General features: G+C 41.2%; 1 protein-coding gene across 1 annotated transcript; it reads right to left on the bottom strand.

Moving 5' to 3' along the window:
• Positions 1-1,150: 1,150 nt before the first annotated feature.
• zmp:0000001267 (b(0,+)-type amino acid transporter 1) lies at positions 1,151-22,605 on the bottom strand. Its single transcript, XM_042743118.1, is given in 8 exon segments — positions 1,151-2,214; positions 3,236-3,364; positions 3,524-3,670; positions 3,839-4,158; positions 11,682-11,838; positions 11,840-12,120; positions 21,421-21,924; positions 22,356-22,605. Coding segments are annotated over 8 exon segments (1,926 nt in total). The 3' UTR covers positions 1,151-2,076.
• Positions 22,606-22,633: the final 28 nt, after the last annotated feature.

The raw sequence follows: 22,633 nt of genomic DNA on the forward strand, positions 1-22,633 counted from the left end.
ATGACCAGGATTAATTGTTAACTCTAGGTAAAGTATGAACAGTGTACAATGTAAAATAAGATTACCTAGGATCCCATTTACCTGTGGTTTAGAATTACCCAGTGTTAATTATTTCAAGTGTGAGAGACCTTAAATGTTTAAGATATTATCAGTGGTTATACCAAATATGCCCTTTAGCATTATGACTATGCTCACATCATATAACAAAAAAAAAAAAAAATTGAAAGAGAGAAAGAAAGAAAATCCAATAATTCCAGATTAGGCAAATTTTGATTTATTGATGTCAATGCAATGTGTGGTAAAAGTAACCACTTTTCCCTATGAGGATTTGATTCAAACGTTACAATACTGTGTGTTTGAACTCTTGGTAGCTTGGTAACTTTTCATAGTTAAAATGAACAAAATCCCTTCTTCAAAATATCCCTAAAACTGATTTAAAAATCGAATCTTATGAATAGACTACTGAGAGAAAGATAATGTCCCTCAACTTGACCATTTCAGTGCATTTTTAGCACTCTGACAGGTTTGTTCTGTGCATATTGTTTTGATCGAGGGAAACAAGATGCATTCCTAGTTTCAACATTACTTATTCTTCAGACATTTGCTTTTCAGCCACTAAAATAGATAATATTCAACAATCTGAAAATGGAGCTTCATTGAGATGCCCCATATCTCTGGAACTGAATGATGTAGGGCCTTATAAATTAAGATTCAAATGTAAAAGTTTATTAAAACTAAAATATAAAATAATATTTTGATATCTTTAATTCTTCTTGAGTTATAGGCATGCAAACTTTGGAAAATTATATTAATGACAATCAGTCAGGTATGTTCAATGCAGTTGCTTTGACAGAAGTAAATGAGATGCATCTCTAGTTTCAACATTATTTTTTCTTCAGGCATTCCTCTTTAAAAGAAAAGAAGTACTATATTTTTGCAAATTGAGTCACTTTTGGTTTTTAACCACTGAAAATATGTACATTTTAACAATTTACTCCTGGAGCCATGTTGAAATTCCAGTATCTCTGGAACCGAACCATATGGGTGCTTAAAAATGAAAATGCCAAATCAATATCTAAAAGGGCATTGAGATATCTTTAATATTTTTTGAGTTACAGGCATGAAAACTTTTACAAAAAACGTGAAAAGTGCTCTTTCCCCATTTTTGAATGGTCACCATTGGCACATAATGTAACAAAGATTGCTAAAGTCAACATATTTTCCCAAAAGACCAACTAATCTCTGTGTAAAAATAACATTGTGAATGACTTTCATAAGTCATTTTAAACCTCCTGTAATATTGCTCTGAATCTCAGGTGAAAATTGCCCTTCTACAAAATTTTCCTTCAGAAAAAAAATATGCGCAAAATCAAAAATGTGAGATGGGAAAATCTCTGAAATTTGGTTGATTTGACATGTAATGACCCTGCTGTAAAAAAATAAATAAATCAACCAACCAACCAAAAAAAAAAAAACAAATGTTATTGCACTTGTGTTCATAGCAGTACTTTTAAATGAAAAAAGAGTGCAATACACTACTTTTGAATTCATTATTTAGTTTTGTGCATAACAATGTGAATAATCGTGATTAATTGCAGAAAAATCATGCTATTAATAGCTACTGAACAATGTAATCATTGCCCATCACTAATATGTATGTGTGTGTGTGTGTGTGTGTGTATTTAAAGTATTGTCTGTGCCTTGGTTCCTTTGTCCGTTGTCGTCTATACTATGTGCTTCATGTGTGTTCCTGTCTGCCCTGTTACCCCCGTTTGGATCAATAAAGATTGTTACTCGTTACACTCCATCATATCTGCGTTCCTTGCCTCCTCAGGAGCATCGTGACACTTTTAAAACTGCTACTTATTCAAACTTCTAATTACTTCAAACTGAACACCTTCAAACTTCAAACTTTTAAAGCTAGGCTTCTTCCAACTTTCTGGTCAGGCTTTCTCAAGCCAACATCAAAGTTTGTATCGATATACTTTTTTCATGTAGTTCTATTTAGACTCTTTTAAGCACTATTTTTTATTACCTTAATTTCAATAGTACATACATGTTAAAAGTCATACAAAATCAGGCACTATACCTGAAGTAGTTCACTATGGCCTGGAACTCTCCCAGAATGAGAACAATAAGAGCAATGATTGTGTTGAAAATGAGGGCTGGAGAGGGAGTAAGCCTGCGCATGTGAGCCATGGCCAGGATGTCTGGCTGAAAGACAGGAAACATATAATTGTTCTTTTCTAGATCTAGATAGCACATGTATATTTATCATACATCATAGTGGTTAATTTAATTATCTGTATATCTGTCATGGTGCAAAGATAAAGCTTTTTCAGATGCTAAAATTAAAAAATGTGTGTGTGTGTGTGTGTGTGTGTGTGTGTGTGTATAAATATATATATATATATATATATATATATATGTGTGTGTGTGTGTGTGTGTGTGTGTGTGTGTGTGTGTGTGTGTGTGTGTGTGTTTAAATATAATCAATGCAAAACTTTGAACACAGTTCGATAAACAGTGAAATAAACAGATAAAACTGAATCATCAGAAGCAGTGGAACTATAATTTTTATCCTTGGTCTGGCTAGAAACCATGTAAAACCCATGTTGCAGTTTTGAAAAAATGGTGGCGATTGGGAATGGATGTTTAATGTTGGTTTTTCATGTTGTTCTTCACCCTAATTATTAATTTCTTTTGCAGTTAACATGTATTTATTCTACTCCACCTGTTGTTTTCGGACCCTGCTGATCCAGTGAGTGTTTCGTTTGTCCAATGGTCATGCCTTAACTTTGCAAATTCTAGTATTGCATTAGTATTTTATCCTTCTCATGTGCATTTAATAATTTAGGACTTTTCGGTCTGAGGTTATTCTCGTTTTGGCTCTTATTTCCTCTATAAAAAAAATCTGCTTAATAATTATGCCCACCTTAATATAAGGACCTTTTCACTTCCAGCCTTTGTGGAATTTTATATCACTTATAAATGATTAAATACAAAATTAATAGGAGCTATTAAAATTGATGTGGTTTGGAATTGGTAAAATGTGCTTGGAAAAAAATGATCAGAATATCAACTTGCATAATAAATATGCATGCACTGTATAAGTAGTATATCTGGGTAAAAATGTCTTTATATTTTTCTTTATATTTACAAATTCTGCATTACACTCAAATTACTGATTTGTCTTTCACATTGTTTTCAGTTATTTCCAAAGCAATTTTCTCACCATGTGTCCCTCTCTTGCTGCTACGTAACACATTCGTCCTCCACTGAAAAAGGATCCATTTAGAGAACCAAAGGCTGATAGTGCTGCAGCAACAGACATCACCCAGCCCCATCCTCCTAATACTTTATTCTTTGCAAAAATAAAATAAAAAACCTTGCACATCATAGAACAAAAATCCCTGTCCCATCTATAATATTCAAATAATGTAAAATAACAATACAAAATAGTATTTTTGCACATAACATTTATGCATACAATTATATCTAAAAATACATTTTTGTACAGCACTCAAAATCCTTACCCCCAAGTGACAGCCACTGCACTGGATGATATCATCTCTGTGGGTGTCATGACAGCTAGATAACTGACATTGACTAGTAGGTACAGAATCGTTACCATGGGAATAGCTATCATCAGTGCCCTTGGCAGGTTCACCTGAAAAACAAAATAATTTCATTAATGAGAGGATTATAGTGATAAACCATATAATTTTGCGGTTGTGACATATCCACATTTATCACCTTAATTATATAATGACATCAACTTATTTCATTCATGTCAACACTGCACATAGTAATGACATTGCAGAAGACTTAATCTCACCTCTGGCCTTTTCACCTCCTCAGTAACATTGTTTAAGTTGTACCACCCAGCATATGACCACAGGCATTGATACAGTGCCATTCCAACAGTACTGATACCAAGCTTTGTGTCTGCGAAGGCACTTTCTAAATTTAAGAGACTTCCATAATTTCCCTGTAAAAGTGTTATTATTCCTCCAATAACTATTATCATTAGACATACAAATCTCTCCACCATAAAGACTGCCTGAGCAGCAATGGTAAAATTTATATTTTGCAGGCTGGCAGTTGCAATCACTGACACACATGCTGCAGCAATACACATTACCATTAGTATGTGTTACAGACACGCCAGGTTCCACCTCCATTCAATCACAGCGCACGCCCTCACCTGAGTATTGAGCACTTCCACCTGACCCTCATCAACAGTCAATCACCTCTGCACTACAAATACCACACACACGCACTCAGTCAGCGTCCGGTCTCGTTCCCAACAAGGTCTTACCTTTATGCTAACTCTAAGGACTAACTCTATCTCTACTTACCTCTCTCCAGCGATCTCCAGAAGTTCCCATCCATCTCTGTGCGTGTTTGTGGTACACCTCCCTACCTTGACGTCTCTACCCCTCTACTACGGATCAATTCATCACTGCCAGTCTCCATATCACTTTTCCCAGCACTACCCGCTCCTCTGCTTGTGCCTGAATAAAACTGTCTTTCTGTTATCCTCAGCCTCCTGGGTATTTCATAACAGAAACCGGACAAAGACCGATCGGCACAAGCATGAGTCTCACGGATCCCTTCCAAGACCTGGTCGACGCATTACGTCAGACACTCACCACTCTACCCACATCCCCGACACCAGCAAGCACTTCCGCCAACAACGCCAGCACTCCCTCACCTGCCGTGCATGCCAGTCCCATGGCCCGGCCGGTGCCCTACTCTGGTTCGGCGGAGGATTGCAGCGGTTTTCTTCTTCAATGCTCGTTGATCCTGGAGATGCAACCGCACTTGTACCCAACCGAAAGATCCAAGGTAGCATTTGTGATTTCTCGGTAGCATTGTTAATAACTTCTGTGGGCCGATTCAATTTGGACTCAGAATAACCCAGTTATCCAGTCTTATTCCAGCTTCATCGACCATTTCCGAGAAGTTTTTTGCAGACCAGCTTGGGACTCGTCTATTGGTGAGAAGCTGTATAACCTTAAACAGGGAAAAATGTCTGTCAATGAATATGCTTTTCAGTTCAGGACTCTAGCGGCCACCAGTGGATGGAACAAACAGGCCTTGCTGACTACCTACTGTCAGGGATTGGAACCTCGAGTGCGGTTGCATCTCGCTGCATATGAGGATACCATCGGGCTTGAACGGTTCATTCAACTCTCCATCCGCTTCGCCACCTGTATGCAGTCGTGCCTAGAAGAGCACCAGGGCCAGGCTTATCCCAACTTGCCACTCTGCCGACCAGAGGCCGTCAGCTCCCCAGAACCAGCCAACGAACCCATGCTAGTCGACTCCTATTGACTCACGGCGGCGGCTGAACGACAAAGACGGCTGGCCCAGAATCTATGCCTCTACTGTGCATCCCCGGGGCATATCATCTCTGTATGCCCCGTCCGTCCTCCTCGTCCCATGGTGAGTGCCATTCTCCCTTCGAAGTATCAAATGAAACCACTCACCACTATTGTGACACTTACTGCCGCTGACATCTCTCTTCCAGTTTCCGCCCTCCTCGATTCTGGGTCAGCCGGCAACTTTATCTCAGGCACCCTCTGCCGTCACCTCAAACTCTCTACCACGGCAACGCCGTCAGCCTACCAGGTCCACACAGTAACCGGAAGGCCGTTGAGTAGAAGATGTGTGCATTATAGTGTGGGTCCCATTACCCTCCTAACCGGACTACTCCACCAAGAGGAGATCCACCTGCTGGTTCTGGAGGAATCCACCGCTGACGTCATCCTAGGGTGCCCATGGTTGGAGCAGCATAACCCTGTCATCTCGTGGAAGACGGGCGAAGTCCTGAAGTGGGGCGACTCCTGTTTCCAGAGCTGCATCACCGGTTGTCCTGTCCCAGGCAAACCTACCCCTGCACCTCTTGCAGTTTGTACTACCTCAATTGAGAGCCCGGTGGAGAACCAATCCATCTCCATCCCAACATGCTACGCCCCCTTCAGTGACGTATTATGCCCCAAACGGTCTTCCAAGCTGCCTCCACACCGGCCGTGGGACTGTGCCATCGATCTGCTTCCGGGTAAACCAGTGCCTAAAGGAAGGATCTACCCCCTTTCCATTCCGGAGGAGAAGGCCATGGAGGAGTACATCAAGGAGGCGCTGGCCCAGGGTTACATTCGTCCATCTACCTCCCCTGCTGCTTCGAGTTTCTTCTTCGTTGAAAAGAAGGCTTACGACCCTGTATCAATTATCGGGCTCTTAACAACATAACTGTCAAGTTCCGATACCCACTTCCCCTCGTCCCAGCTGCCCTGGAACATCTCCATGGTGCCACTGTCTTCACCAAGTTGGACCTCCGCAGCGCCTACAACCTCATCCGGATACGAGAGGGGGACGAGTGGAAAACAGCCTTCATCACCCCTACTGGCCACTATGAGTACTGCGTGATGCCGTATGGACTTGTTAACGCCCCCTCCGTCTTCCAGGATTTCATCCATGAGGTGCTCCAGGAGTTCCTCCATAAGTTCATCCTCGTCTACATTGATGATATCCTCATTTACTCCCGGAGCCTAGCGGAACATCGTCGCCACGTTGCGGAGGTCCTGCAATGCCTGAGGGCCTTTCAGCTCTACCTCATGGCCGAGAAATGCTCCTTCCATCAGCCCTCAGTGCAGTTCCTTGGTTACAACATCAACAGCAGTGGCATCCGGATGGACGAGGGGAAGGTAAATACTGTAAGGGATTGGCCCATACCTACCACCATCAAGGAACTCCAACGATTCCTTGGCTTTGCCAATTTCTACAGACGTTTCATCCAAAACTACAGTGCCATCACCAGCCCTCTCACTAGTCTCCTCTGGAATAAGCCAAAATCACTCTCTTGGACTCCAGCCGCCACAGAGGCCTTCAACTCCCTCAAGAAGGCATTTACGACCGCTCCACTCCTGGTCCATCCTGACCCCAACCGACCCTACATCGTTGAAGTCGACGCCTCTACTACCGGAGTGGGAGCAGTCTTATCTCAGCAGCAGGGGAATCCCAGTCGCCTCCACCCATGCGCCTTCTTCTCCCGGAAGCTCAACCCGGCGGAGGTAAATTATGACATCGGCAACCGTGAGTTTTTGGCCATCAAGTTGGCCCTGGAAGAATGAAGGCATTGGCTGGAGGGAGCCAAACACCCCTTTCTCACTGACCACAAGAACCTTGAGTATCTTCGGGTCGCCAAGAGGCTAAATCCAAGACAGGCCCGCTGGGCACTATTCTTCACCCACTTCCATTTTACCATCTCGTATCGCCCAGGGGCTAAGAACGTGAAGGCTGACGCCCTGTCCCGGTGTCATGCCCCCAAAGAAAACCTAGAAGAACTAGAAACCATACTCCCAGAAAAAGTCATCATCAGCCCCATTACCTGGTCTGCCGAGACTCTTCCTTCATCCGATCCGGCTACCAACACCCCGCCGGGTTGCCCACCGGGACACCAGTACATCCCCAGGACACGGCGCACTCCACTCATTCACTCCGCTCACACATCTGTTGGGGCTGGTAACACCCCGCCGGGTTGAAAACCCTCTCGTTGCTAAGGGAACGCTTCTGGTGGCCCAACATGGCCTCTGACATCAGAAGGTATGTGAACGGATGTACAGACTGCGCCATCTCTAAAAGCCCACGCCATCTACCATCAGGCAAGCTCCATCCTCTGCCCGTCCCTAATCGCCCGTGGTCACACCTAGAGGTGGATTTTATTACTGATCTTCCTCCCTCTGATAATAATACCTGCATTCTTGTCATAGTGGACAGATTTTCTAAGTCATGTCGTCTTCTCCCCCTGAAAGGTCTGCCCACGTCCATGGAAATGGCCGAGTTACTATTTAACCATGTCTTCAGGTACTTCGGCATCCCAGAAGACATCGTCTCAGACAGAGGTCCTCAGTTCATCTCCCAGGTATGGAAAGCATTCCATTCGCTCCTAGGTGTGGCCATCAGTCTGTCCTCTGGATACCATCCACAATCTAACGGGCAGACGGAGAGGAAGGTTCAGGAGATTGGACGCTTCCTCCGTACCTTCTGTCACGGCCACCAGAACTCCTGGAACCAGTTCCTAGGGTGGGCCGAGTACACACAGATCTCCCTGCGACAACCTACCACCGGACTCACTCCATTCCAGTGCGTGCTCGGCTAACAACCTCCACTCTTCCCCTGGTCAGGAGAACCCTCGGATGTCCCCGCCATCGACTACTGGTTTCGGGAGAGCGAGAGGGTCTGGACGCTTCCTCCTTGAAGACGTTGCTGCCTTACGAAGTAAGAGACATCCTGGACTCCCGGCGGCATGGTGGACAACTTGAATACCTATTGGACTGGGAGGGATATGGTATGGATCCGAACTTACTAAACACCTTCCACTCCAGTCATCCTAACAGGCCAGCTCCCAGAGGAAGAGGACGTCCACCACGTCGTCGGGGTCCTCGGCCCTCAGGAGCGGGCCGTGGGGAGGGGGGTACTGTTCAGAGGTGGAAAGTAACGAATTACATTTACTCGCGTTACTGTAATTGAGTAGCTTTTTTGTGTACTACTACTTTTTAAAGTAATTTTTAAAATCTGTAATTTTACTTTTACTTAAGTATATTTTGTTTGAAGTATTGTACTTCGCTACATTTTAAAACACATTAAAAAAAAAATTGCTCCCTGTAAACTACGTCAGTAAATAATGGGCAGGAGGGCAAACTGGCGCTAAAATCACAAGAAAGATGCAGACGGACAAAACAGGCGTTGGTGCAGACACCGCTGAAAACGAAACCCGTCATATTCTGAAGTTGGACTCGAAGGAAATGAAGTGAACCCCTGGCCATATTTATGCTCTATTGTGCAGTGTAAGCTGTGCTTACCTAGGGAGACCAAACTAGCAGCTTCTAAAATCTCGACAAGACATCAACCCTTCGCAAGCATGTAGAGGTAAGATAAATTATGATAAAAATGCATCGTTGCATTGGTGGTCAAAATGAAGCTTTGACATTTTAGCAAGAGGTTTGCACAAATTAGCCAAAAAGACAGTGGTGTGGAGTGTGCGATATATATCGTCTGCGATAATATCATAATTGTTTTTTTTATTATGTGCGAGCGCATTTATAGTGCGTTCTTTCACTGTATGATTCAGTCTTGTAAAATGCATTTAGAATGATCACAAAATTGAAGATATAGGGGCAGAAAATTTACATATATCATTTCATATAGTAAATCAAAATCACACAAAGAATGCCGTCTTTTCCTACAAAAATCATCATGATTAAATATATATATATATATATATATATATATATATATATATATATATATTTATTTATTTATTTATTTATTTTTACAACAGGTCAGTAAACAAGTTAATTAAGAGACTTGCGTTTTAGACACCATATTGCCTGTTTTTGCTCTATTTTTACAACAAAAAATAATTAGAAACAGCCACTGAAGCACAGTTTTGTCTCTGAGCAACATGACAGTGTTTCGTTCCTGAATGAATCAACCATTTAAATTATTCGGTTCAATCGCAATGACTCACTTATTAACAGTGACTTGCTGACACATACTGGCCATTTTAATTTCACATTTAAAGTATCTTTTGGGTTTTTTTTTTTATAATTAATTTCTTATAATTTCAAATGAGTATTCAACATTTTAAGTCTTTTATATCAAAACATTATTCATGCATTTGTAACTGCAGGTTAGATGCATTCTTATCCTGCATTAAACAGTGTGTAAATACATCTAAATGTCACTTCCAATGAAGCTTCTGCATTTAGTCTGAAAAGATGAGTTTGTTGATACTGATTTGCCTGGTAACAGCCCAAATGTCTTATTATTCTAAATAACTGATTCCTTTAATTAAAAACAACTAGTTTGAGATTAATAGGCCTGGGTGTCAAACTCAGTTCCTGGAGGGCCGGAGCCCTGCAGAGTTTAGTTCTAACCCTCCAGCACGCATATCATGTAGTTTTCAAATAAGCCTAAATCAGCATTCTCCAACCCTGCTCCTGGAGAGCTACCGTCCTGCAGACTTCAGTTCCAACCCTGCTCCAAACACACCTGTCTGTAACTATGAAGTAGCCCTGAACACCTTGAACAGCTTGTTCAGGTGTGTTTGATTAGGGTTGGAGCTGCAATCTGTAGGACAGTAGCTCTCCAGGAGCAGGGTTGGAGACCACTGGCCTAAATGGTTAAATTAGCTGGTTCAGGTGTGTTTAATTAGGGTTATATCTAAACCGCGCAGGACTGTGGCCCTCCAGGAACTGAGTTTGACACCCTTGCCTGTCCCATTTTTGCCTCCCTTCCACTGTTAAAATGTAACTAAGTAATTTTTACTCTGAGTAAATTTTAAATGAACTACTTTTTACTTTTACTTGAGTAGATTTTTAGACTGGTACTTTTACTTGTACTTAAGTAAAATTTCATTAATGTAATGGTACTTTTACTTGAGTAGAATATTTTTGTACTCTTTCCACCTCTGGTACTGTTACAGACACGCCAGGTTCCACCTCCATTCAATCACAGCACACGCCCTCACCTGAGTACTGAGCACTTCCACCTGACCCTCATCAACAGTCAATCACCTCTGTACTACAAATACCACACACACGCACTCAGTCAGCGTCCGGTCTCATTGGCAACAAGGTCTTACCTTTATGCTAACTCTAAGGACTAACTTTATCGCTACTCACCTCTCTCCAGCGATCTCCAGAAGTTCCCAGCCATCTCCGTGCATGTGTGTGGTACACCTCCCTACATTGACGTCTCTACCCCTCTACTACGGATCCATTCATCACTGCCAGTCTCCATATCACTTTTCCCAGCACTACCCGCTCCTCTGCTTGTGCCTGAATAAAACTGTCTTTCTGTTATCCTCCGCCTCCTGGGTATTCCGTAACAGTATGGGAGGTGTACAGCCTGGGTAAAATTTTATTTTTGTCTCGAATGCGCAATGCAAATCAACGAATTATGCGCTGGTCCTTGATTATTCAAGATTTTAATCTTGAGATTCGCTATAAAAAAGGCAAGGACAATGTACTAGCAGATGCCTTATCTCGTTCTTTTAGTTTTGTCTAAAAGGGGAAGAAGGAAAAAAATAGTTTTTTTTTTTTACGTGTGGGGGTGTTACGATCCTAGGTATCTGTTTTGTGTGGGTGTTGTTTTGTATATGTGTGCAGGGATTGGCTGTCGTCGGTGGAGTCTGATTGGTGGATCTACTCATTCGCCGCCTTTAAAAGGGCGGCACTTACCGAAGATGGGAGCTCATTCTGGCGTTGGCTTGTTGGTGTGAAGAGCTCCGGGTTCCTCCTCCCGTCGGCAGATCCCAAAATCTTGGTTTATTGTGTTCGTTTGTTTATGATGATTTAATTTGGTTCTGTTTTAGGAGCGTAGGGGGGTCCTGCTATTTTTTTTTTTGTCTTGTTTGTGATTTGTTTATTTATAGGGAGTTAGGGAAGTTACTGTGTAATTTTGTTTTATTCCCTGACTAGGTAATTTATATATGTTTGGTTATAAGTTTATTTTGTTTATTATTTTGGCCTTGGGGCACCCTGAAGTCATTGCTCCTTAGTTTAATTCTTTTCACTTTAAATAAATTATACTTATGTAACTTAGTTTTGTGTCGTTGGTGATCTGTCGGCTGGGGCTGGTTTCCCGTTATCGTCAACAAAAGCGCTTGCCAAGCCCGTCCTTATAATACGGGACGTAACACAAAGCATACTTAGCAAAGCTCAGGGAACCAGCTATAATCCCAAATGGCTTCATCACAAATATGGTTGTAAAGGTCACAAAGAATGCAGGACAAGGTCCATAAATTCAAAGGATATAGCTATAGTCAGTCACCCCCTGATTCTTTTATAATGGTTCCTATCTCAGCACATGACAAAGCAGTACACATGCATACTATACCACATACTGCCCAGATGATCAAGCTTGCCCCTGAACTCCCTAAATATGCCAGTACAAACTGTGGAGACAAAAAAATAATAATTCTTGAACCAATCATGATCCCTGCAACCAAAGACACAGCACTGGTGAGCCCCAACTCCTGTCTTAGGGTCATTTTTTCCTTTCCTGCTTTTTTAATTTTTCTGAAATCTAAAAGGAAACCTGTCGTGCCTTAGAAAAACGGTTTGAAGAATGAAGAAACAGAAATGCTTCAAGAAGTTCAAAGTTTTAACTACACTGGCAGGTAAAATTCTCATAGCTTCACAATATGTTGGATTTACAAGTATACTACATTTTTATATGTGTGGCATGACACATAACATTTTGTAACATTGCGTAAACTGTTGTGCCAGTCCATATAGTTTATAGTGTTGTGCCTGAAAATGCAGCAGGGCATACACATACAACATAAGACTTAACAATTAGAGAACACATCTAACATAATTGTGTAAATTAGTAAAACCACTAAGAAATAAATCATTAAGCAACAGATATGTGTAATCATTACTGCAGGATGTAATAATAATAATAATAATAATAATCTGAGGTGTTTTATTTTTCTTCTTCTTCTTCTTTTTTTTTTTTTTTGTATCAGGTTAACCACACACTGGTGTATATATCTGAATGAAAATAACAAACAACAGGCAGTCAATACACTCCTTGACAACAGGTTATTGTATTAAGAGCTCAAAATATCCACCACAGATGAAATCATATGATGCTTTTGGTATGGTTTTGTGAAGAAGAAAAAAAAAACTTTTAAATTATAAAAAAAAAATCTAAAATTCTATCTATTTTTATTGTGTTATTTCTGTGGTGGTAGACCACAATAATGATAATAATAATATGCTTTCCCATAACTCTTTTCCCGCCATTGAAAGATTTTCCAGCTTTCTGTGTTTTCAATGTTATACAGTAGGGGGTACTAATACACATCTTCTGAACAGAATCTTCAAATCAAAACATGCATAAAAGCAGCAGAAATAAACAACAGCATATGTAAGAAGATGTATGTGCAAAATACCTCAAACATTAAACAGCATATAATCAAAATTGCCTTACACTGCTGAATGAAATGTTAGAAGGTGATGAGGGCAGATACATCCATCTTTGAATATCAGACTCAATTTTTCCATAAACTGACATATAGTTTATTTTTGAGATGAGGGGTAAAGTGGATCTGAGTTAGATCCCTAAATATTTAACTTGTGTTGATATTAGGATATTGTTTGGGATAGAACAAATGAAACCACCGGAATTAAGAGGCATCAAAATATTTTTAGAATGATTCATTTTAAATCCCGATAGTATGCCAAATTCAACTGTAATTTTGAGGGCATTAGGAAGTGAGCGCTGTAAGTCAGATAGAAATAATAAAGAGTCATCTGCATATAAGGAAATATTAATTGGTGTAATAAGACTGCACTGTCTAACATACTTTGCCAGGGGTTCTATTGATTAGTTGAACAAAAGGGGGGAAAGTGGACAACCCTGCATGGTACCTCTATGAATATTAAACGTATCTGAAATTAGTCCACCAGTAAATACCCTGGCCATGGGATTAGTGTATACAGTTTGTATCTGGGGAACCGGTGAATATTTAAATAAAACATATAATAAAATAATAAACACAAAACAGCACAATAGCCCCTCGCGGACGATTGTCGCGCACAAACAGAAACAAAACACAATATAAAATCCAGGCCTGGTCCTCTCTCGTCCTTCACTGTCGTTCCTCCTCCTTTTATCCTTCCGGAGCTCCTCCGTGGGACTCAAGACCAGTGAGTGGTACAGGTGTCGCTCATTTTCAATTACTCCACCCGCCCCACTCATCACAGCATCATTCTAATAAACCGGTCAACAAAATTGAACTTCTTTAACGTATACCACAGAAAGCCCCATTCAAGCTGATCAAAGGCTTTTTCGGCATCAATAAATAGAAGGCCACTAGGCACTTTCAATTTCCCTGATTCTGCGATGACGTGTAACACTTGGTGGATGTTGTCAGAAGCCAGGCATCCAGTTATTAATCCTGATTGATCTGGATCAATTAATTTATGTATTATTACTTGTAGACGTCTGGCAATAACTTTAGTATAGATTTTGACATCCTCATTAATCAAGGAGATGGGCCTATAGTTAGAACAGTCCGAGTGATCTTTGCTGGGTTTAGGTAGAACGGTTATTAAAGCTGTATATTGAGGTCTCTGTGAAAATGGGCTTCGGATATGGCCTCATTTATAGTGCCTAATCAAATATGACCTAGTAAATCCCATAGCACCAGGTATAACTACCTTGGGAGGCCATCAATTCTGGGAGGCTTTCCTTTCTTTGAACAAAAACTGCATTATGTAGTTCATCTAAGGATATATCAGAATCAAGGTCATCCACTTCCTCTTTTAAAAGTTTATTTAAATTCAACTCATCAAAAAATCTTTTTAACTGGCCAGTATTAGGTTGCGTTTCTGAAGTATATAATTTTTCAAAAAAGGGATTTCTGAATATCTTTGTGAATTTTTTATTAATATCTTTGGGATGTGAATTGAGAACATTTTTTTAATCACCTGTATATTAAAATGTTGCTCAAGTTTTTCAGAATAAGTGCAATGTAGTGATGTGTCATTCTTGAACGATTCGTTCATTTTGAAAAATTTTTTAATGTGACTCAGGAAGAACGAGTCGTCTCTGGGAGTGATGTGACAGACCCATACGACAGACCCATAAGCGTAACCAATGCAGTCTTGAGCAGGAAAGAGAATTGATTAGTTCATCTCTCGAGTCTTCGGGTTTATCGAGTCATTCGTTCATCACATGAAAGACACTTTAACCTATGCAGTCTGAGTCGGAAAGAGACTTAATAATAATAATAATAATAACCAACTCTTTATTACCTTTGTACAACATTCAGAGTATGGAAAATAACCATCATGACAGAAATTCACACATTTATAAACTAAGTAAAAAGCTACAATTTGAGACCAGAAACGCAGTAACTGTAAGAGTAAATAATTATAATAATGATAATAATGATGATTATGATGATGATAATAATAATAATAATAACTATGCACCCATTTGTAAGGAAGTTTGTAAGTTAATTTCTCTATCCAATGTTGTCACGTTACGTGACAAAAGAAAGAAGGATAGGTTAAAGCCTTTTATAAGCTTATGGGGCTGTCACGTGATAAAGGAATGGGTCAAACTGGAGGACTCGATAGATGAACTAATCAATTCTCTTTCTGGCTCAGGCTGCATAGGTTAAAGCTTACGGGGCTGTCACGTGATAAAGGAACCACACAAAGATGAGGCATAATGGCTAAACAGTCCATTTAGATATGTATGTGTGCATGTATATTTTTAATTGATTGATTTATTAATTCACACAAACATACAATAGAATGAAGTGAACATTACAAAGAATTCTAATTAAGAGAAAAATAAAATAAACACATGTCCTAATTCTTAACTTCACTAGGCGTGTTTTGTTTTTGTTTAGTTCGCATGTAAATATAAATAAATAAATGGGTAATCTAATTCTAAGAATAAAGAGAAAATGTATCAGCTGACATTCTCAGCCAATGACCATGAAGCTGTGTCGTCAGTCAGTCGTTTCCCATCATGCTTTTGAAGACCGCAGTGGATGGAGAGCAACTGCGCTCGACTGCTCAGTCCGACACAGTCACCCCGCCGTCGCGAGAGTTTTTTGCCACATGTCAGCATGACAACAGAGCAAGGCAGACGTAACTCGGACACTTTTCTAACCGGCATGCATCTCGTGGTGATCACTGGTTCTGCGCAGATTTTGCTCATCTCAAACAAGCCTAGTGGTATTTCGATTACATCCACTGCATCTGTGATAAAACACGCAAACGCGATCTCCGCAATTGCTGACGTTTGCAGGCGACAAAACAGCGAGATTCAGGAAGTGTCCGAATTCAAAGGTCTTTTTTGACCCCTCTCCTTACTGCAGCCGCCTACATTTCAGGCGAGGCAAAGCGCATCTCAAACAAGCCTATTGCCTATGGATGCGGTGTTTATGCAAGTGGTACATGGTAGAAATAGACTTTAGGACAATATAACGTTGCAATAAAATTAATAATCTAGCTACAATTGCTCAGGCAGTTTCGCGTGACTTGCCTGGAATGCTACAAAGTCGTGAGACGTGGTTTGAAGTCGTGACTTACGGGCTCAAAAACCTGCCTGGAACGCAGCATTATACCAACCCGGGAGTAAGATTTTCGGCACAGAAATTCTCCGTCATTCGTCCAAATTATTTTTTAAAACTTTGGCCATGTTTAGCATGAGAATCCATCTCTTTAACACTGTAAACAACTCTGAATACATGAAATTGATTGTAGCCCCCCTTTAACATTAGCTCCACAGGAAACACTGAAATAACACTCAACATCTAACCACTCACAAGCTGTAGTAAGATACTGTGCAGATCTTAAATAAACAATGTGAAGATATGATACAGTCCATTATTCTGTAAATGAAGTAGATTTAATATGGTGTGCATTGTGTGTTATAAGTAATCATACTTTTAAACTTATAACCACAAATACGTTTCATAAGTATTATGATGTATTATTATTGTTGTTATGATTATTCATGAGTTGATATAACATATTATACGTTTTTTATAATGCATTATGCATTCATTATAATGCCTTAAGAATATCCTTATAATGTATTATAAATACAGGCTTCATAGAAAGTGTTACCGGAAACACTGTTAAGAAAGGGTTTAAAAGCCTCTGGTCCCCAGTAGGCTGTGACATCTAGGTCTTTATCCAGTTGAGGTGGAGTTGTAATACGGGTGAGTGGATGTTAGGAGGGGCTTAGGGCTTGTGTCTCCCCGCAGCTTTTCTCTTGACCTGGCTGGTCCTGGCTAGCATGCCTCACTTTTTTCAATACCTCACATATTAGCTGTGTGTGTGTGTATAAAGGAGGCAAAGGAGATGGGGGGTGGGAGGGGTAAATAAACAAACATACACGGGTTAAGTGTGCCGTGTGGTTGGGCTGTGTGGCATGGGCTGCACTACACGTCTCACTGTTTTAATGCATCACAAACTATCTGAGACATATATACAACCCATACAAAAGAAATAAAAAAAAAACATACACAGGGTAAGTGTGCCGTGTGGTTGGGCTGGGTCTCTGGCATGGGCTGCACTACACGTCTCACTGTTTTAATGCATCACAAACTATCTGAGACATATATACAACCCATACAAAAAAAAAAAAAAACATACACAGGGTAAGTGTGGCGTGTGGGTGGGCTGGGTCTCTGGCCTGGGCTGCACTACACCTCTCACTGTTTTAATGCATCACAAGCTAGCTGAGACATATACACATCTACACATTAAAAACATAATTAAATAAAAAAAAAGACATGTAAGGTAAATGTGGCGTGTAGGTAGTGAACAGACATTTAAGGTAAATGGGGTGTAAACAAACAGACATTTATTTTGGGTGTGTTGTGTAGTGGCATGTTTAGGTTGGTGTTTTTGGGGATGTGGGTGGAACTATTTTTCATCCAAAGCTTGCCTTTGTTTTAATGTTGCTGCCTTTGCTAGGAATGCTGCCTTTTGGCATGCAGATGAAACTGATGAAGTAACAGAGCGTACATCACATGCTTTAGACCTACGAGAGATCCTAGAAGATATTGCTGATATACTGTCTCCAGGGCCAACCTCTTCACTAACTAACTAATTCCTTCTTATGTTGCAGAGCAATGTCAATCCACACATCAGCTTCAAGTTCAAATTCAAGTTGAGCTTTATTGTCATTCCGCTACTTGTGTGGACATACAGTGGAACGAAATGTCGTGCCTCACAGGACCACAGTGCTACATAAATACAGACATACAACAATGAAGTAAAACAGTATAAACCTATACACAACTAACCTACTGACCGATTTAACTATACAGTACATAAGCTAAAAAAAAATACAGACTATACGAATGCTTCACATACAGTTGTGGCCAAAAAATATTGGCCCTCTTGGTAAATATGATCAAAAAAGGCTGTGAAAATTCATCTGCATTGTTAATCCTTTTGGTCTTTTATTAAAAAAAGGATGTGATTATTAATATGTGTTTACTTTTATTGGATAATAAGAATTTAAAATGGAGGGGAAATATCATTATGAAATAAATGTTTTTCTCAAATACTCGTTGGTCACAATTATTGGCACCCCTATAAATTCTTATGAGTAAAATATCTCTGAAGTATATTCCCATTCATATTCACAATTTTGAGCAATCCAGCATGATTATAAACATGAAATCATCCAGCTCTGGCTTATGAAATATAAAGAGGAGGGAAAACAAAGCCCAAATTCCCTTAATCATCCATCACAATGAGAAAAACCAAAGAATATATTTCTGATGTGCAGCAAAAGATAATTGAGCTTCACAAATTAGTGAAGTGGCTTTAAGAAAAGAGCTAGAGCATTGAAAATCCCATTTTCACCATCAGGGCAATAATTAAGAATTTCCAACCAACAGAAAATGTTACAAAACTGCCTGGAAGAGGAACGTGTGTCTATATTGTCCTAATGTGCGGTGAGAAGGAGAGTTTGAGTAGCTAAAGACTCTCCAAGGGTCACAGCTGGAGAATTGCAGAAAATAGTTATGTCTCTGGTTCAGAAAACCTTTTAAAAAATTGTCAAACAGAACCTACATCAACACATGTTGTTTGGGAGGGTTACAAGAAAAATTCTCCTAGCTCATTCAAAAACAAACTAAAGCATATTCAGTTATCAGCCATGACCGGAACTTTAAATGAGAATGGCTTCTATGATCAGATGAAACTAAAAAATGAGCTTTTTAGCAGCAAACACTCAAGATGGGTTTGGTGAAAACCAGAGAAAATAAGTACCCCATGTGTACAATGAAATATACTGCTGTATTTTTGATGTTGTGGGCCTATATTTCTGCTGGAGGTCCTGGACATCTTGTTTAGATACATGTCATCATGGATTCTATCAAATACCAACAGATAAAATATCAGTAAGTGACTGACTCTGTTAGAAATCTTATAATGGGCCATGCTTGGATCTTCCAACCATATAATAATCCAAACACAAACCTCAAAAACAACACAGAAATGGGTCACTGAGCTCAAAACCAAGATTCTGCTATAGCCATTCCAGTCCTCTGACCTGAACCCTACAGAAAATGAGAGGAGTGAACTGAAGAGGAGAAGCACCAACATGGAGCTGGGAATCTAAAGGGTCTGGAGTGATTCCGGATGAGGGATGGTCTCTGATCTCTTGTCAGGTGTTCTCTAACCTCATCAGGCATTATAGGAGAAAATTTAGACCTGTTAAACTGGCAAATGGAGGTTTCAAAAAGTATTGAATAAAAGGGGGTCATTAATTGTGACCAATGTGTATTAAAGAAAAACATTTATTTCATAATGATATATCCCCCCATTTTAAATTCTTATTATCCAATGAAAGGATACATTTTTGTGATTTTTTTACATAAAAAGACCAAAAGGATTAACAATGCAGATGAATTTTCACAGCCTTTTTTGATCATATTTACCAAGGGGGCCAATATTTCTGGCCACGACTGTATACAATACCCATGGATTATTAATTCCTCATTGTTATTAGGATATGTCCCCAAAACCTTCAAACTGGCTGTTATTAAGCCTCTCATCAAAAAAACACAACTTGACCCCAAAGAACTAGTTAATTATAGACCGATCTCGAATCTCCCTTTTCTGTCCAAGATACTAGAAAAGGTAGTATCCTCACAATTATATTCGTTCTTAGAGAAAAATGGCATCTGTGAGGATTTCCAGTCAGTATTTAGACCGTATCATAGTACTGAGACTGCTCTCCTTAGAGTTACAAATGACCCGCTCTTATCATCTGATCATGGTTGTATCTCTCTATTAGTGCTATTGGATCTTAGTGCTGCGTTCGACACTATTGACCACACCATTCTTTTGCATAGACTAGAACACTTTACTGGCATTAATGGAAGTGCATTAGCATGGTTTAAATCGTACTTATATGACCGCCATCAATTCATGGCAGTGAATGAAGAGATATCATATCGATCACAAGTGCAGTATGGAGTACCTCAACGCTCAGTACTAGGGCTGTTACTCTTTACGCTTTACATGTTACCCTTGGGAAATATCATCAGTAAACACGGTGTTAGCTTTCACTGTTATGCTGATGATACTCAGCTCTATATTTCTTCATGGCACAGCGAAACATACCAATTTGAAAAACTAACAGAATGCATAGTCGATATAAAAAACTGGATGACGAGTAATTTCTTACTGCTAAATTCGGAAAAAACAGAGGTGTTAATTATAGGACCTAAAAGCTCTGCATGTAATAACCTAGAACTCTGTCTAATACTTGATGGCTGCTCTGTGAAATTCTTCGTCATCAGTTAGGAACCTAGGTGTGCTATTTGATAGCAACCTTTCCTTAGAAAGCCACGTTTCTAGCATTTGTAAAACTGCATTTTTCCATCTCAAAAATATATCTAAATTACAGCCTATGCTCTCAATTGTCAAATGCAGAAATGTTAATCCATGCGTTTATGACCTCAAGGTTAGATTATTGTAATGCTTTATTGGGTGGTTGTTCTGCATTATAGTCCTCCACGTCTGCTGTGTTTTCAAAACTCTGGCAATTTGATAATACCTAGAATATCAAAGTCAACTGCGGGCAGCAGATCCTTTTCCTATTTAGCGCCCAAACTCTGGAATAACCTACCTAACATTGTTCGGGAGGCAGACACACTCTTACCGTTTAAATCTAGATTAAAGACACATCTCTTTAACCTGGCTTACACATAGCACACTAATATGCTTCTAATATCCAAATCCGTTAAAGGATTTTTAGGCTACATTAATTAGGTAAACCAGAACCGGGAACACTTCCCATAACACCCGATGTACTTGCTACATCTTTAGAAGAATGGCATCTACCGATAATATTAGTCTGTTTCTTTCTCTCTTATTCCGAGGTCACCATAGCCACCAGATCCAGTCTTTATCCAAGTTAGAGGGTCACTGCAGTCACCCGGATCCAGTACGTTTCCAGCCCCGATGGTGGATCAGCACTTAGAAAGGACCTCTACAGCCCTGAAAGACAGCAGAGACCAGGACAACTAGAGTCCCAGAGACAGATCCCCTGTAAAGACCTTGTCTCAGACGACCACTGGGACAAGACCACAGGACACAGATTATTCTTCTGCACAATCTGACTTTGCTGCAGCCTGGAATTGAACTGCTGGTTTCGTCTGGTCAGAGGAGAACTGGCAGTCAAATTTAGACTGGTTTCTCCCAAGGTTTTTTCTCCATTCTGTCACTGATGGAGTTTTGGTTCCTTGCCGCTGTCGCCTCTGGCTTGCTTAGTTGGGGACACTTCATTTACAGCGATATCGTTGACTTGATTGCAAATTATTGAACAGATGTAAGGCACGCCTACCAGCAAACGGTCCCAAAGAGGATTTCACCGCTTTCGTGTAGTGGGTATTGGAGATTAACGTATCACCGTTCACCATCTGCCCCGCTGAGGAGAATATCTCCAGCCCCACTCCCAAACCAGAGACCAGCCAGCTGTCATCCCACTGCACGGAGCAAGTGCCAGAGCCCACCGCAGCTGCAGATCCCGAGCCGGACATGATTACAGAGCCAATCATCACTGCGGAGCTAGGACTAGAGAGCACGACTGACCAGGTGTGTGAGCCGGCAACACTGTGCATCGTGGGAGTACTGGTGGAGATCGAGGGCTTGGAGGGAGGCCCGACCCACACTCCTGCTGCTGAGGGTGAGCTGCCACTGGTCACTGGACCATATACAGAGGAACTTATGGCCATTTTTGAAATGGATTTAATAGACTGGTTTGGGGAGGTAACTCCCAGTCCTCCTATGTCTCCGCTGGTTCCGCCCAGCCCTGAATCTCCTGTGGCTCCGCAGGTTCCGCCCAGCCCTGAATCTCCTGTATCTCCGCTGGTTCCGTCCAGCTCAAGTCCTTCTGTGTTCCCTCCCAGTCTCCCTCTCCTACCTCCTCTCCAAAAACCAGCCAGTTCCTCAGTCCTATCGACGCTGGTGCCTGTCAGTCCCTCAGTTCACCTTCAGTCAGCTTCATCTGGGCGCTCTGATCCGCCTTGGGACTTCCAGTCTCCAGCTCCACCTTGGCGTGAGGATCCCTTGTCTCCGCTTCCAGCCTTCGAGTCCTGGACTCCACCTCTGTCCTTCGACCCATCGGCTCTGCCTTGGATCTTAGCTCCCTCGTCTCCACCGTGGCCCTTCATCCCACCAGCTCCACTGGGTTCCCTCGTCCCTCCAGCTCCACCTTGGTCAGTCGTCGACCATCCGCCGCCTCGGGACTCCACTCCTCTGGCTTCGCCTCATCACTACATCCCTCCAGCTCAGGCAGGCTCCTCCTTCCCTCCAGCTCCACCTTCATCCTCAGTCGCTCCGGCTCTGCAGTGGTCTTCCGGAGCCCCGCCTCTGCCTCGGTCGCCTGAGCCTTCTGCTCCGCCTTGGCTCTCCAGGTCCTCGGTGTCACCCTGGCTCTGTGGCTGCTCTGCTCCATCCTGGGCTCCTCATCCACCGGCTCAGTCTCCTTCAGTCGGCCTCCTGGTGTTGTCGGCTCCTCCTCCACCATGGCTACTCCCACTGTCGACTCCACCATG

The sequence above is a fragment of the Cyprinus carpio genome, chromosome B17 (assembly GCF_018340385.1).
Source record: "Cyprinus carpio isolate SPL01 chromosome B17, ASM1834038v1, whole genome shotgun sequence".
Classification (NCBI taxonomy): Eukaryota; Metazoa; Chordata; class Actinopteri; order Cypriniformes; family Cyprinidae; genus Cyprinus; species Cyprinus carpio.